General features: G+C 41.0%; 1 protein-coding gene across 4 annotated transcripts in view; it reads left to right on the top strand.

Annotated features, from left to right (window-relative positions):
- The window catches only part of Sugct (succinyl-CoA:glutarate-CoA transferase), a 713,158-nt gene that overhangs the window by 264,166 nt on the left and 431,767 nt on the right, over window positions 1–17,225 (top strand). For all 4 annotated transcript variants that reach the window (XM_051168026.1, XM_051168018.1, XM_051168042.1 and 1 more), the window contains one exon: window positions 13,006–13,103. In XM_051168026.1, the coding sequence (XP_051023983.1) occupies window positions 13,006–13,103 (98 nt within the window). The remainder of the gene's footprint in view (window positions 1–13,005; window positions 13,104–17,225) is intronic.

Here is a 17,225-nt window from a genome sequence, read left to right as displayed (position 1 = left end):
TCTCCCTTTCTCTCTCTCACCCCAATTGACATTTTTGATTCATTACTGCTGATCACTTTGAAACATTTAAACTTCTTCATGAGTATCCATAAGAACACATTTTGGAAAAGACTTTTATTTCGAAGCAGAATATTTGCTGCACATTTTAGCACTAAAATATGACTTACTGCTATGATATGCTTGCACATTGCTTCAAAAGAGAGCCTGTCATAGGCCCTTAGATAATGACATTCTTGACTTTGATTTTCCCATATGTCAGTTAGGAATGATAATCCCTGCTATGAGCCATCAAGGCGGTGCCTGTAAAAACCCTGAGACCTCAGAGGAAGTTCTGTGTGGAGGGTTCCAGTGTTATTTAGGTCATTTTCTGGGCCTGCTGAGCAAGCACAGCAGTTTCATTGACTTTCTCAATCTTTGTAATTACATCATCACATGTAAACTTGTACTGCATTTATTTTCACCCAAGTTAAAAAAAAAATCTTTTGTATTTCTACTTGGATACAAAATTCTCTCTTCTTAGTAATACATCAGGGATGTTACTCCAGTTATATTTCACTCACACTTACCTGGTAGGAGTGGACTCATGTGACTGAGGCCTCAGAGAAGTGAGGCCAGCTCAGATTCTTTAGAAACAGCAGAACAAACTCTGCCTCCTAGGAAGGGAGATGGCAGCTGTCAGTCATGAGTGGATGGGGTTTACTTAAATCCTCCCTTTCCAGAGCAGATTTGGTAGGCTGGTAGATTAACACATATTGAGGAGGGGCCCTACCAGGAAGTGCTTGTTTTCAGGGGCCAGAGCCAAGCAAAAATTCAGGGCTTGGGGTCAGAAATATATTGCTGCATATAAACTGAACCTTGGTTTATGGCAATTTCTATTTTAGGTCCCTTAACATGATGCAGAAGAGCAGGGAAAGTGAGCATATGTAAGCTATTTTAAGCTCATTGATGCCAACATTTATGGCTATTTATATTTGAAGCCTATTGACATCCCCTTTAAAGTCATGGAGACTGATGGTTTCCTCCACTGGGTACAGAATGCACTGGTTTTCAACCTTAATATGTATAGAATCTCTGATAGTCACATTCTTGAAGATGTGATGTTGGTGTGTTTGAGGTAGGGTGCAGGAAATTTCAACTTTAATAAATGCTGTACTTGATTTGCATGCAGGTGGTCTGGGGACATTATAGCATGATTCATATAGGCTTTGGGAGCCTTGCTTCTAGTCAGGTAACCACTGGTAAAGTACTTAATCTTTTTTAAGCAGCTGTTTCCTTATGTATAAGATGTAGCTCATAATGTACAACTATAGCAACATGGAGATGATGGGGCTCATAAGGGCTAGTTGCATGTGCAGAGCATGGCATGCTCCTGGCTCACAGGAGGCACTTATTTCCTGGCCTCTGCCCCTTTAACAGAGCCTTATGATAAGAGCTGGGTGCAACAGAGGCGGAATCTGCTTGAAGACTCTGTGAGGGAACAGCCAGTGCATTAAAGAACATTAGACTCTGAAGCTCTTGTAGACTGCTAGCAGATCTGCTAGGTTTTCTGTCTATTACTCTTATTTTAATTCAGTAGAGCCTGAAGCATAAGGGTGGGGACCAGGAAAGGGAGACAAGCTCTATAGTTGTTCTTTGTTTTTCTACAAGGAAAATTAAAGGTGAGCTGTGGTCTCCAAGTGGATGGAGAGAATCTTCATTCCCCTTCCCCCACCCCCATACTTTCTCCTGTGCCAGCCACGGAACAATCCCAGCAGTACAGAGTGGCAGAGGCCACATGTGAGGAAGACAACCTTATCTTCCTGGCTCAGGTCACTCAAACAACAGAGTGACTCTGTGTTGCTATTGACCTATGTTCTCACCATTTGACCTGTGACCTAAAAGTACACTGAAAGTTGGCTAACCAAAGAGAAAGCTGACAGGGGAAAAGACTGCAAAGAAGGAAAAGGTGTTCAAAGTAATCCTTGAAGTTGTTTGTGAATCTCTGGGCTTACCTTTGTGCTGTATATACACTGACCTGATTAAGTTACTGGATCCGGAATTCTGAGACCATAATCAACATAAATGCCTTCATGCCCAGCTTACAGTGTGACTGCTAAGTGGGGCCCATGCAAGACAGATTCTAATGGCGCCACAAGTCATGGGAATTGAACCAACATTAAAGCCCAAGTGTATGGAAAGTGTGAGGAACTATGGAGGCCGACTTCTAAAAACAGCAGCACCAAAATGTCTCTGTAGGATTTACAAAGGACTCAGAAGTTCTTTTGTTTTTGTTTGTTTGTTTGGTTGGTTTTCTGGGGACAGGTTTTTTCTCTGTAGCCTCGTCTATCCTGGATTTGCTTTGTAGATCAGGCTGACCTCAAACTCATAGAGATCCACCTGCCTCTGCCTCCCCAGTGCCAAGATTATAGGTGTGCGCCACTGCACCTGCCTCAGAAGTTTTTTCATTAGTTTTTACATTTTTATGTATGTGTAAGTGTGTATAGTTTCTTGCCTGAAGGAGCACCATGTGCATGCAGGTGCCTGACGAGGCCAGAAGAGGGCGCGTCAGAACCCCTTAAATTGGATTTAGGTGTCGTTGTGAGCCTTTTGATGCTAGTACTGGGAACCAAACTCAGGCCTTCTGCAAGGTAGCAAGTACTCCTAACCCTTGACCCATTTCTCTAGCCCTGACTCAGAAGTTCTTAGTACAACATTTAAAACGTCTGTAATATTATCCAAAATTATTCAGATTATGAAGAATCTGAAGTTTCACAAGGAAAATTTTCACAAGAAAAAAATTTGTATATGCCAATATCAGGGCAACACAGATGTTGGAATTAATTCACGAAGACTGTAACACAGCTGTTTTTAAAATTCTCTTATAAGCATCATAGGCACTCTAAGTAAATAGGAACTTAGAAGTGTTCAGCAAAGCTATTGAAGATATAAAGAATCAAATGGAAATTTTGGGATTCAGAAATGTATGTTGTTAGCCCATATTTGGGTGGGCGTTTTGTGATGCAGTCACTTTTTAGTTACCCATGTTTCTGTATGCAGCTGCCCACCTATGCTTCTAAGTATTCCCAATGGACTAACTAGTCCACCTGCTAGTTTTAGAAGAATCCTTCATTTGGCCTGTTGTCAACATTTTATATGTGGTTAATAGTTGTTTACATCTCCCTGAGAAAAATCACACAATACAATTGATGTCTCATCAGACACCTTCAAGACCAAAAGTAGGTTGGGTTGGGGCAGTTGCTTTTTCCCAGAAATGGATGACAGGGAATGCAACAGAGCCAGGCCGTCTGAGAGGTGACTGTTCTTGGCCAGCCAACGATTGCATTTGCCAATCTATGCACAGGATCTAGAACTTTAGTGACAGTGGAGGTATCCTCCAAGCTATTGGTAAACTATTAGCTGCCACAGTCTCTGAAAGAAGCTCATAAAGGCCATCATCATAAGCAGGGTGTAGTGTCACTTGCATGCCTGTGTTGTGGGTGGTAAAGCACGCAGCCTAAGCTCAGCTGTCTTCCCAGAAGGAGAGTTTCTGCATAAGTGAGGAAGGACAGTGGAGGAAAGACATGCAGATGTTCCCCGCCACGTTAACTTTTGGCTCGTCAGGACAGGAAGACAAAAGGGAAGATGAAGCAGAGCAGTGCTTCTCACCCTTCCTAATGCTGAGACCCTATAATCCAGGTCCTGACGTTGCGGTGACCCCAACCACAAAACTATTTTTGTTTCTACTTCAGAACTGTAATTTTGCTACTGTTATTAATTGCAATATAAATATCTGTGCTTTATGATGGTTTTAGGTTATCAATGTAGCAGGATCATTCAAGCCCCAAAGGATCATATCCCGTAGGTTCAAAACCTCTGGGATAAATGTATTGGCATGTCATTTTTTTTTTTTTTTACATCTGGTAGAATGCAATCAAAAGAGTTTAAATTGTGTCTCTGCTAAAGAACATTTTCAAGAATGTAAAACCTTGTAACCTGTAACCCATGGGAAGAACAGGGCAGGGAAGCCGGGGGACTGAGGAAGAAGTTATGGAAGATACCTCTGAAGTCTGATCTTTAACAGAGAGGGAGGGACATCTGAGATTCAGCGTGAGGATGGAGACTTTCACAATGGCCCAAATCCAAAATTGGAGTGTTCGGCATCCAAGCTGCTTGAGTTAAGAACATTATTATTGTTGTTGTTGTTAAACTATTTGTTATTAGATTTTTTGAGATAGTGTTTCTCCTTGCAACCCTGGCTGTCCTGGAACTCACTCTGTAGATCAGGCTGGCCACAAACTCAGAGATCTGCCTGCCTCTGCTTCCCGAGTGCTGGGATTTAGGGTGTCTGCCACCGGGCCCAGCAGAGAACAACTTTTAAACTCACAGCCTGGCTTGTGATGCTGTGAGTCATGGGGATGGATTAGGTTATTCTGAGTGCAGTGGAAGTGGGGAAACTGGGTAATATCTCTGCCTATCCCTCCTTAAGACAAAGACTAAGAAAATCAGTTCCCGCTGGCCTGGCTCATAGGAGCGATTACAGGTGTTTGCTTACCTCCAGCTAAGAGTGCCATGGATACCAAGGACTGGAATACAGTAGAGAAGACGGGTATATTACCAAGAAACTGGGGCATGTAAGAGATTGTGTTTTATGTCCAGAACATTCAGCTGGATAGATGTGTGCATTCACGGGAGAGCTAAGAAGGGGGTTGATTTGGTAGGGACCTCAAAACTAGTATGGGGACAACTCCATGGTGAGATGTGATTTTTGTGAATTAGGAGAGGCTTTGGTAGATAAAACTGACTTAGACAAGCATGTAAATTGATTTCCAAAGTTGTAAAACAATCAAGAGGGCATGAATAAAGGCAGAAGATAGGTCACATGAAGATAAGTATAATAAGGTTTGTGTTGAGACAGATTTTCTTAGGAAAAGTTTAACAGAAAACCAAATGTTATGCCAGTGAGGTTCTGAAAGGCTTTAAGACATAAATGATAAAACAGCACAGGTCAAAAAGATTAAGCTTGGCCAAGAACTGAAGAATTGGTTTTGGGTATGTGGCAGTGTCTATTTCTCTCTTGCAATAAAGTATGTTATGGGTAGGGATTGTTCACCCAGCCTAGGCCCTTTCTAGTGTGACTAGTGGTTAAGGCAAGAAGCCCAGAGCCTGTCAATGCTGAGGAGGCGCCACTTCTAAGTGTCAGCATATGATATGTTAAAGCATGACTGTGACCTTACTGGGCCTAAGGTAGGCTGAACATCTCAAGCTGCCCCTATCCCAAGAACATCAGGGGAAGGGGGAGGTGCAGCAGCAGCACCCGAGAGTGAGGAGGCTGTGTGGTTCATAAGCGAAGACTGTGGGTTATGGGTGGCTAGATGGAATGGTGTTTTTCATCTGTGGCGGCTGTATTCAACATTGCTCTTTTATGAAACAACTGAAAGAAGGGATGAGATTTTTCTTGTTTCATAATGGAGTTTTGTATTGGAAAATTTTTTCATACCACATAATCTGATCGCTATTTCCCTTCCCCCAACTCCTCCCAGATCCTCCCTACCCTACCCACCTAACTCCATGCCCTTTCTTTCTCCTTAGAAAACAGGCCAGTCAAACAACCAAACAAAAACAGTAACAGTATAAACACACACAAAAAACCCCACAAAAACACAACATCAGAAACCACACTATACAAGCAAAAGGCTAGTAAGACAGAAATTTCCCAAACAGCTTTCCAAATGAGAAAATGACAGAGACAGTTGCTAACCTGCACTCCCAGTTCACTCAGGTAATCATTTTTATTCCTTCTAAAGTCTCTGGTGAGGTTGAAGACCAGATACTCTAGTTTTACAATTAAGCTTAGTTATTTAGGGGTTAAGATGTTTTTAGGTATAGATAGATGTTTTCAGTTAATAATGACAAGATATGATAGATATTGATCTACATTCAGAATTGTAGACACACCAAGATAGGAAAGATGCATTCTTCAAGGCTGCCAAATACAAATAGCCAAAACACTAAGAATGTAACATTTATATAATTTCTGATTGTCTTATGGTTCTTCTTGCTGTAGGTAGTTTGTTGTATATATGTGTAATAATATAAATGTATATTAAAAAACAAAAAATATTTAAAAATTTCCCAAACAAAGCAATATGAGACCAAAAGGCTACAAAAATACCACTGAATTCATTTTCTGTTGGCCACTAGTGCTCTGTATGGGGCCTACCCTAGTGTGGTTAATGGACCCAGTGGAACTCCATTGGAGAGGACTGATTTTTCCTTTGCAAGTATCTACATTGGATAGAGCTTCTTGCCTAGGGAGGATAGCTTGTGTCCAGTTCTCTCTCGCAGTGCTGGGACTCTGTTTGGCTTGGAATTGTGCAGGCTCTGTGCATGCAGCTGCAGTCTCTGTGAGTTCATGTGTGCATCAGTCCTGAGGTGTCTGGAAGACGTTGTTTTCTTGGAGCCATCCATCCCCTCTGCGTCTTACACTCTTTTAACCCCCTCTTCAGCATAGTTCCTGGACCCCTGAGGGGAGGGGCTTTATGAAGACATACCATTTAGGACTGAGTGTCCAAAAATCTCTCACTCTCTGCACATTTTATACTTGTGGGCTATATTATACATTTTTATGATAAGTAAATTTATTTTTTGTATATACATATTTTATTTATTTTGTTTTTATTTTTCTATTTATTTTTTATTTAAAATTTTTCTTTTATTGAATACAGATATTCTTTCTCACATAATATATCCTGATATGGTTTCCCCTCCTTGTATTTCTCCTAGTTCCTATCTACCTCCCATTCCATCTGGATCCACTCTCTGTCCCTCATTAGAAAACAAACAGGCTTCTATGGGATAATAATATAATATAATAACATAAAACAAAACACAATATGTTGGAATTGGATAAAACAAACAAACAGAAAGAAGAGAGCATAAGAGAAGGCATAAGAAACAGAGACACACTCATTCACACACTCAGGAATCTCATAGAAACACTAAACTGCAGGCCATAATATATATGCAGGGAGCCCATAGGCTAAAAAGAGAAGAAAGGTACTTAAAGAAAATATGATAAAAATTTTAAAAGGAAAAATCCTGACACAACATTATGAGACACGAAACCTCCGAAGGCGCCGCTGAGTTCATTCTGTTGGTTGTTTACTCCTGAGCACGCAGTGCCCCTTAGGCGTAGTTTGCTTCCCCATGGACTCTTTTCTCAAGTGTTTCTTTTTACGTATCTCCTTAGCCAAGGCTGTGGACATTTAGAATAGATGACAGGAGACCCTCAGAGATCATGCTATCCTCTTTAAAATGTTTATTTACATAAATATAGCCTTTGATTTTTCTTATAGATTTAGAAAAGGTTGAAAATACTCTCAAGAACCAAAGGCTGAATGAAAATCTCAATGCCAGATGCATTGTTGTTGTTTTCAGCTGTTGGTCAGGGAGGCCTCTGAGATGGTACAAAACCACTATTGGGTACATGCGGAAATTGGGTGACAAGCCCATACTGTTGAAGAGACTGCTTGTTTTAGCTTAGGACATGGAGAGATCAGGTGGAGACAAAGCTGGAAGCTCTCACCTTCTTTCTGGCTTCTCTTAGTGCCAGAAGGCACATATGTAGGCTACTAAGGAAGAATTGTTACCAATAATCCTGTTCAGCCTTGCACTCTGTTTACAACAGCACTAATACGATTGGTATGCCAACTGGTGCTGTGGTGACAAGACCATAATACTGGGCTAATATGTTGCTTTCTGATCGGAAGGAAAAGCCAAAAGCTGGAAAAGCCACTGTTATTATTTGAAAAATAGGTGTGGTATTTCCCCAAATAGCCCCCGAACATTTATACTTGGGTTCATAGATTACTAGAGCTAGCAACCTCAATTGTTCCCAAGGGACACTTTTCTCCCAATGGGTAGTATACTGAAAGACTGGTCAATTCCTAAAAATTAGTGACAGTTACTATGGAAGTAGTGTCCCATACTTAGTCAACAGCTATATTAACCCCTACTAGGATCAGAAAACATTGTAGAAAATATAGGAGAAAGACTCCAAGAAATAGTGGAAGGGATGGAATGTTAGCAGTTTCCATTTTATCAAAACATTACCTCATAGAGGGAGGAAGGATGTTTTTAAAACTCAGGAATTGAGCAAACCATACAAGGCACAGAAAATGACTAATATTAAAAGACTTAAGAAGCTGATGAAAAAGGTAAGACTCATAGGTCTCTACCCAAAGGTCATATAAAGAGTAACAATTGCTGGGGTTAAGAGATTCTCTAACAAGATGAGCTGTTTGTATACCATGTAGGGAGTTCTGGGGACATAGCCTTCATCAAGAAGAGGTCTTTGAGTCACCCATGGTTTATAGTAACTCCTTATATGTCTACATGCTTCTATAAGTAACTCCAGTCAGCCTACTAGTTCATAAACTAGACTTATGTGAAATCATTTGTTTGCTCTGTTCTGGGTGACTTATCCAAGGTGAATAGGCCCTTACATTGTTATTTGCCTATGTTTGATGCAGTGCTGGCTTTTGAATGCTACAAATCTAATCCTAGGCAAGATATAACTATCAGGGCAATAATGGTAATATTGTTTATGGGGTAACCAGGCACACTGATTGTTGAATCTGAAGCCTCCTTTCCAGGAGAAAATTCATTCCTGGCACTATAGACATGGTTAAAATCATTACTACGAAAGTCATAGACACGGAGGAGAAATCTTTTTATTTGTTTAGTGAGTGGTCAAGTGCCCAAACCACCACCTTTAAATATCTACATTTTTATCTATAGATAAGCACTGTTTTCAATCTTGGGCAGAGAAGCTTTTGATTATATTAGGTAGTGATTAATGCAGAGACTCCAGCTGTTCAAAGGCTGAGAGTGATTTTGAGTTCTTGGCCATAGCTGGGACATCTGTATTGATCATCCCATAAAGCTCAAGTAACAGTGTAGAAGAAGGAGAAAAAAAAAAAGAATGTAAGATTAGAGAATGGTGAAGAATACTGTGAGAAGACATCTTCTGGGCATGACATGGTGTCAACACATAGACTCAGAACAGCTGTGGTTACCTACACAGGCCTGCACAAGATCAAGCAAGTTAAAAATTCTGGCATAGGAAGCTTCTGTAAGACAGGAGACACTGTCAACAGAACAAAGCGACAGCCTACAGACTGGGAAAAGATCTTCACCAATCCTACATCTGACAAAGGTATAATATCCACAGTATATAAGGAACTCAAGAAATTAAACACCACCAAACCAAGTAACCCAATTAAGAAATGGAGCTCAGAATTAAACAGAATTCTCAACAGAAGAATATCAAATGCCTGAGAAACACTTAAAGAAATGCCTAACGTCCTTAGTCATCAGAGAAATGAAAAATCAAAATGACTCTTAGATTCCATCTTACACCCATTAGAATGGCTAAGATCAAAATCTCAAGTGACAGCACATGCTGGAGAGGATGGGGAGAAAGGGGAACACTCCTTCATTGATTGTGGGAGTGCAAACTTGTACAACAACTTTGGAAATCAATCTGGAGCTTTTCAGAAAACTGGGAATAGGGCTACCTCAAGACACAGCTATTCCACTCCTTGGAATATACCCAAAAGATGCTCCACCACACAACAAGAACATATGTTCAACCATGTTCATAGCAGCCTTAATCGTAATAGCCAGAACCTGGAAACAACATAGATGTCCCTCAGTAGAAGAATGGATAAAGAAACTGTAGAACATTTACACCATGGAATACTACTCAGCTATTAAAAACAAGGAAATCCTGAAATTTGCAGGTAAATGGATGGAACTAGAAATGATCATTCTGAGTGAGTTGACCCAGACCTAGAAAGATACACATGGCATATACTTACTTATATTTGGACAATAACCCAACAGGGATGCCCCTTGAAATTCTTCACTTATTAGGAGATTGGGATAGATGTTGGGACTTCCTATTGGCACTCCATGTGAGAGAAGTATGGGAGAATAGGGAAATGGAAGGATCCATAAGGTCCTAGAAACCTACAAGAAGACCATCAGAACTGGCAGATGTGAATGGGGTCTGCTCAAACTATTGTACCAACCAAGAACAGTGTGTGAAGTAAACCTAGAACCCTTATTCAGATCTAGCCAATGGACAGCACATTCTCCACAGTTGTGTCCTGGGGACTAACTCTGACATGAACTCTGGTGCACTCTATTTGACCACTTCCCGTTAGTGGGGAGGTCTGGTGGCACTCCGAGGAAGGGTAAGCAGGTTATCAGGATGAGACCGGATAGGCTGTGATTATATTGTGTGTGTGTGTGGCGGGGGAGGTCCCCTTCTGTCACAGACCTAGGGGAGGAGAATAGGGTAAAAGAGGGAGGGATGGAAGGGGCAATGGGAAAATACAAGTGAGGGTATAACAATTGAGTGTAATCTGAATAAATTACTGTAGGCTCAATTTTCTTAGCAAATATGTTTTGCTATGAACTTATTAACTGAGAGTACCTCCCTTATAACCCAACTAACCTAAACCATAGGAAAAGGAGATTAAAGAATACAATAATGAAACCATAAGGATATCAATTCCTAGGAATGATTCTCCTGGCATAATCAGCAGGATTTCTTCTGCTGGAACCTCAGCAGGAGCCCGGAGCCTCAAAGCCTTCCCTTGAGCGGTTCTCTCTAGGAGCCTCTTCAAGTGGAGCTATGAACAGCCAAAACTATCCCAAGTCTCCAAAGGCCCCGCCTCTTGTTTTTGGCTCACATTTATACCTCCTCTCAGAATTTGTTCAAGGATGTTTTTCAGCTGGTTAACAGCCAATCTCCACCACACAGTGGTTAGACTTCTAAGGAGATAAACATGACCTGCTCTCTCATAAGTCTTTTTCTCATCCCCCACTTGTGATCTAAACAAAAAACAGGTTTATATCTCCTTCAAATTACTTAAAAAATTCTGGCATAAGGAAGAGGCTTCTGAGGCTCCAACCCCAGCCGAGGAGTTCTCGTCAGCTTGTAGCTACTGTGGAGCAGAGGGTTACTTTCCCTTCAAGTATGTCCCCTGCAAGAGTTATCTATTACCCTTTTGATGCTGTTACACCCAGTGGTATGTTGGTAACCCAACTGGACTCAGTGGTTTATCAGAAAAATGGAAGTTTGAAGATGGACAGCAGATAGGGTTAAAGGGGGATTTGGCAGGATGGACTGGTGAGTGGATATATTTAAAATGCATTGTGAAGATCTGTAATATTTTCAACAAATATTAAAAGAATGTAAAAACAAATTGCTCATGATGATTAGAATAAAAGCAATTTATTCACTGCTATTAGGAATGTAAATAAGTCACGCCACATCTTTTTCTAATCACCGCACATCAGTTCTGCTCATTCTTAATTTCTTATAAAATAACCACTTTTGTGTTATTTTATGACTGACTTCCTTTTAAGATATTTTAATGTGGATTATTTATTTAAAAAGATAAGTCATGATTCAATTCTAGTAATTGTACTTCAAATATGATGAGACTGGCAAGTAAGAGAATGGTGAAAGACGCAAAACTAAAGCAAAGACGTCAAAAACAAAGTATAAGTGGGGCTTTCATGGCAGAAGCTGTGTGTAAACCTTTTTATAACAAATTCCTGTCCAAGGAATTGGCTGGTGCTGCACTGGCAGGGGGTATCCTGAGTGGTCTAAATTTGCCAATGTTTAATTTGCTTTTAAAAAGCATTTATTGTATTTATTTATTAAGTGTGTATGTGTGCATGTGAGTGCGTGCCACAACACGGGTATGCAGGTTAGTGCCCAATTGTTTGACCATCTAAGAATGGTTCCCTTTGCTGCCTCCAGTGCTGTCTGTCTAGACAACTAGCTGAGCTGAGGACAAACATACAATTACTTAGGCCCACAAATTTGTATGGGGTTTGAAAGGCTGTGAAGTCCAGTAAGTCAAATGCAGGGGGCACAGGGTATTCATGCTCCTCTGGAGCAGTCACCTTGTAACTTCTTGATGTAGTTAGTCGTCAGTAGCAGTGCGCAGCCTGACTTGCAAATTTGGCCTCTTATGAAGACTTACTCCCAACTCTGGGATCAAGTGTAGTGGCAGGGAGGTTTCTAGACAGGGCACTGTATGCAGAGTCACTTTTTAAAGCCCTGCAGGTTAATGCTGTCTTTAGAGAGAGTAAGTGGCAGATGCGAAAGAGGAATTGCCCTGCTGTGATGGTCTCTTCACTCTTGGGAATCTTCTCTGCTTCTCTCTCTTTGTACAATGATGCGTGGATTGATTTTATTTAAACTATGAGAAACAATTGAAATCATTAAGTGTTTATATTGAGAGCAAACATATTAATAAAGGAAGTAAGGCTTTCTGTAGGGCACTTGGCTTGCCCCAGCCTATAAATGCTCCTTCTGACTTTCCAATGCAAGTGCCAAGCTCTGTCTCCACACATATTCAAAATGTTTTTTCCCTTCCAGATCCACTCGGTACTTTCATTATGGTCTTGTTAAAACTACACAATGTCCAGTGGGATTTGCAAGATCGATTTTCCTTTAGTAAGGAGCTGCCAAAGAGGATGCACATGACAGCATTTCTAGTCAATATTCCTTCAGGAAGAGACACTAAGGAAAAACAGTGACACTCCTCCAGGAAGGAGATCTTTTCATTTGGTGTTGTTTGAACAGCTAGAATTTGGACAAATACCCGTGCTTTCCCTTTGTTTTAGCACCTTATACAATGTCCTGAATAGGACTATTGGGATAGATAGTATTTTATTAACATGTGCAACAACTAGGCCTGCGGCTCTAAGACATATGACGACTGTAAGTTTTCTATAAATGCATGTAGGCACTCTCATATAATTGACAAGACGCATTCACCAGTGTGGGTTTTTTTCAGTTGTATGTTGCTGTTTCTCTCTCCTTGTAGAGAGGTGTGAAGACAAAATAAGAAGGGAAGGGCAGATCCTGAATGCTGCAATTAACCAGGACCTAATGGTGTGTGGAAAGTTTGCACGTTAACCTTATTCTTTTCCTTTTAGATCTTGAACTTGCCTGAACTGATTGCTGATTCTAAGTATAGAACGAACCATCTTCGGGTACAGAATCGAAAAGAGCTTGTGAAAATCCTATCTGCAAGGTAAGCTTGGACCTAAATGACTTATCTGTTTACCCCTGTCCGAGGCTTTGCATGCCCTCCCTGTCTTTATATCGGATTGTAATTCTCTTCCATATCCCAAATTCCTTAATGAAAAGACATCTTAAAGTTGTTGTCATTGTGAAAAAAACACTTGAAAGTATTTAAATGTTTTGTTAAATACCAACTCCTAATGGTGCTGTAAACAAAGTCACAGTGATTCCAATTAGGTTGTTCTCTGTGCTCTGTAGCTTTTTGGATTTGGCGCATCATACACTGTAAACAACCAGCACAGCAAGAGTTTAACATTAGTCATGTTTCCACTGTGTGAAACGCTCTGTACATCATCGTATTTAACCCTCATGGCCACCCTGTGAAGTAACTCTTAATGTTCCCGTTTTGTAGATAAGGATACCAAATATGTGGAGGTGAACCTAAGAGATTGTTAGATTTCCTAGACCCTTGGTGTGATGGGAATTGCCAGATTAAGTCATAAGAGATTCATATTAATTATGTCAGGTTTTGCTTTTGGAAAACATATACCAATTTTTAAATTTCACATCAGTTTCACATTGTTTGCAACTAAACTTCTCGGTCTGTAGAAATAGTCTCTTTGGGTTTTCTGCCTCCAAATGCTCACATGTGTTGTCATTCAGTGTTGAATATTTGCTTTTGTCATGCCACTGACTCAGGGCTTTGTTCAAATGTCCATGTAATTCCATGTAATACGAATTGAAGTTCTTAGAAAGTGAAGTCATGCTAATAATCTTTCTAAGTCTGTTGCCTTGCATTTTCAGACCTTTCCATGAAATTCCTCATATTCATTTACTCATTTGTTCCTTTCTGGATCCTAATACTTCTCTGCACTGTATCTCTTCCATGTGCCAAATGTTCTGTGTGGGGCTGATGCACACAGAGTATGGGAAGGAAACTTGGGTGCCCCTTTCCTCATCACTGGTTAAATATAATTCTGGTTGTACTGAAGAGCCTCACAGCCCTTAATGATTAACCTTCCTCCGCGTGAGAATTACCCATTCATTTCTGCTTTTTGCCTCTTTGTCTCTAAAGCATTTCTAATTCATTTAATTCATTGATAGGACTTTTCCTTTCACACCATGGTTACCGAGTCTCAATAATAGGCACTTGTGAGAACCTTGTCAAAAGCTCTTTGATAAACTAAATAAATCATGACTGTGCTGTGAGGAGAGCAGATCCCAAGAACAACACGAACCCAGGCAGAGGCAAGTCTCATCTTGTTATTAGGGCACCAGCGCCTGGGCGCAGAAAAGTAGGCTTTCCTATGCCCTAAAACTTTGATTCTGCTGTTATTTCAGTTATAAAATTCTACTGTTTAAAGACTCTTAGCAGACTGTAATATATAAATTAAAACTTTGTTCATTTTAGATAATCAAGGAGCATTTCACGCTTTTATACACACATCAGTATTTAAACATTTTTGAACTCGTAGGGTTGTTATTTTTAACTCGCATTCAAGAATGAATAAGGAAGCCCATTGAAAGGAAGAACCTGATGATGACACAGGAGGGAACGCAGATTGCAGTCATCTCTTTACTGTTGTTGCTCTGAAGGCCAGTTGTCATGCTACTCTCTCTTGGTGTATTGACTTCTTGTGGTATTTTTATAACTTTTCAATGCTTCCAGTGCATTCTCATCCAGGGTATATCCAGTAGTGGGGAACAGGCAAGATTAGCATGTTTATTCATCCCACCTTATGCACAGCTTCTGGCTCTCTGAACGAGTACTTCTCTGGGCATTAATATTGTTAGTGGTTGGTTTTTGGAAGTCTTCACAAATGCCCCAAGCTTTGTCATTCTCATCGTAGGATCTACATTTTTTTCCAGTATTGTAAAAACTTTAGTGGCTTTCCATACATTATAGGACTAAGCCCAGTCTATTCAGCTTGAAATCTAGTCTCCTTCACAGGCTAATGTCACTGAAGTTTCCTGTGTGCTGGTTTCCTGACTCATTTTAACTGGGGGCCCCTACTCCGGCCACACTCCCATTTTATATATTCTGTCTTCTCTCCTAGACTTAGCACTGTCCTGAAGTAGCTGGAGTGCATGGCTAGTTCTACGTTGCTATGAAGCCCACTCTACTCTTGCTTTTTTTCCTGGGTTCCCAAACAGATGGTGGCACCATTAGGAAAGAAAGTACCCAGTTTCTACCTCACATCCAGCCTGTAGTCAAACACAAGCAAAATGGGCATTAGTTCTGGGGACAACATTGCTCAAGGGTCTGCATTGTTCAGTGTTGTGGTCTTGACCTAAAAAGTTTCCTTTCAATCATTTCAGAACTTGTGAATCATTTTAAGTTTGTCCCATGGAAACAGCGACATATTAGCCGGCAGGGGGAAAGGAAGGAGAAGGACTGTGTGTGTTATATGGCAACTTCAGGCCAGATAATAATGGTTCTCCTTCCTCATCACAGGTGCAAGTTCTGAAGTTTAGTTTATGTCTTACTTTCTTTTCAATTGTTGTGATTCCGTGACCAAGGCACTTAGAGAACAAAATGATCATTGGGGACTTACAGCTCCAGAGGGTTTGTCCATGACTGGCATGGTGCTGAAACAGTAGTTGAGAGCTAACATTCTTTTCCCCAAGCAGGAGGCAGAGAGGGAGAGAGAGAGAGAGAGAGAGAGAGAGAGAGAGAGAGAGAGAGAGAGAGAGAGAGAGAGAGAGAGAGAGAGACAGACAGACAGACAGACAGACAGACAGACAGACAGACAGACACAGAGACAGAGCAGAGACAGAGCCAACTGGGAAAGGTGTAGGCTTTTGAAACCCCAGTTCCCACCCCCAGTGACAAATCTTCTGCAATAATGAGACACACCTCCTAATCCTTCACAAGCAGCTCTGCCAGCTGGGGACCAAGCATTCAAACATATGAGCCCATGCTGGCAATTCTCATTCACACCACCACAGGCTAGATATACAGTGAATGGATAGAAAATGGTTTGAAGGACCACAGTCTTTTCATATACCATCTCTCCCCCTTGCAATGACACATAGTCACTTTGCACTTGTTTGTTTATTAATTAAATGTTAACTTAATGGAGGCTCTTGGTTAATAAGTATATAGGTAATAAGCACTGGAGATAGGTAAGTAAAACAGGAAAGGACACTATTGAAGGACAACCAGGGAAGGGAAAGGACACATACCAAGGATTGGGACCTAGGATGGTGTCATCTCATGCATGCACCATGGGGGCCTGTAGGAATAACGTGAGGTTTGAGCAGGGCCTGTCAGAATTGAGAGAAGGCATTCAGCAGACGTGTGGAGGAAGACTCTAAGGCTGAGGGCATATGGTGAAGTTCAGGAAGCTGCTCACAAGGTGCTGTGTCCTAGGCTAAGGGAGCGAGGGAAAAGCTGAGAATGGGTCACAGATATCGAGAGAGGTGACAAGCAAATCAAATTGTGGAAATAAAGGTGGCCATTATAATTAGGTTGATAGTTAATTGGTCAGCTAAAGGATTTATTGGGGAGGGTGTCAGGGGTTATAAAATAAGTTTTCTCAACAGCAGCTTATATTCATACTTAACCTGAAGTGTCAAAGGGAAATCTTTACTTGCTATAAAGTTCAAAGTATCTCAGTAACACCAAGCCGGTAAAACTTCATTGCGGTGGAGAGGCCACAGAAGCTCACGGGTTTCCATTGCAGGTGCTTCTGTTACAGGAGCCTTAATCAGGGCTCTGTTGAGGTCCATTAAAGGAAGGCAATTCCATGCAGGGCAATGGAGTCTTCCTCTGGCTTGACAAAGGAGCACCTATTATTCCAATATACCCCAAAACATAAGACTTAATCCAGTAGGGCCAGTAAATCATCTAGTTAAGGAAACAGCCAACAAGAAGGCCAGTTCAGGTAACGCCATGCTAGCTATGGAAGGAGTACCTGTCTTCTTAATGAGATCATCTACTTCTCCTCCCCAGAATCCTTGTTCTCTGTACAGTTGCTATGGAGCCGCTGTGAAGCTCTGTTAGGTCTAAGCACCAACTCAGAAAGGTGAAACTGTCTTTTCTCTTCTTTTTCTTTTGGATATGAGTGAAGACCTACTCTAATTTCCTCTAGTGCTCTGGGCTTCTTCACACTTTCTTGTAAGGTACCTG

This window comes from Acomys russatus, chromosome 3 (genome assembly GCF_903995435.1).
Source record: "Acomys russatus chromosome 3, mAcoRus1.1, whole genome shotgun sequence".
Lineage (NCBI taxonomy): Eukaryota > Metazoa > Chordata > Mammalia > Rodentia > Muridae > Acomys > Acomys russatus.
Note: the sequence above shows the minus strand (reverse complement) of the source record. Positions and strands in the feature narration are given on the sequence as shown.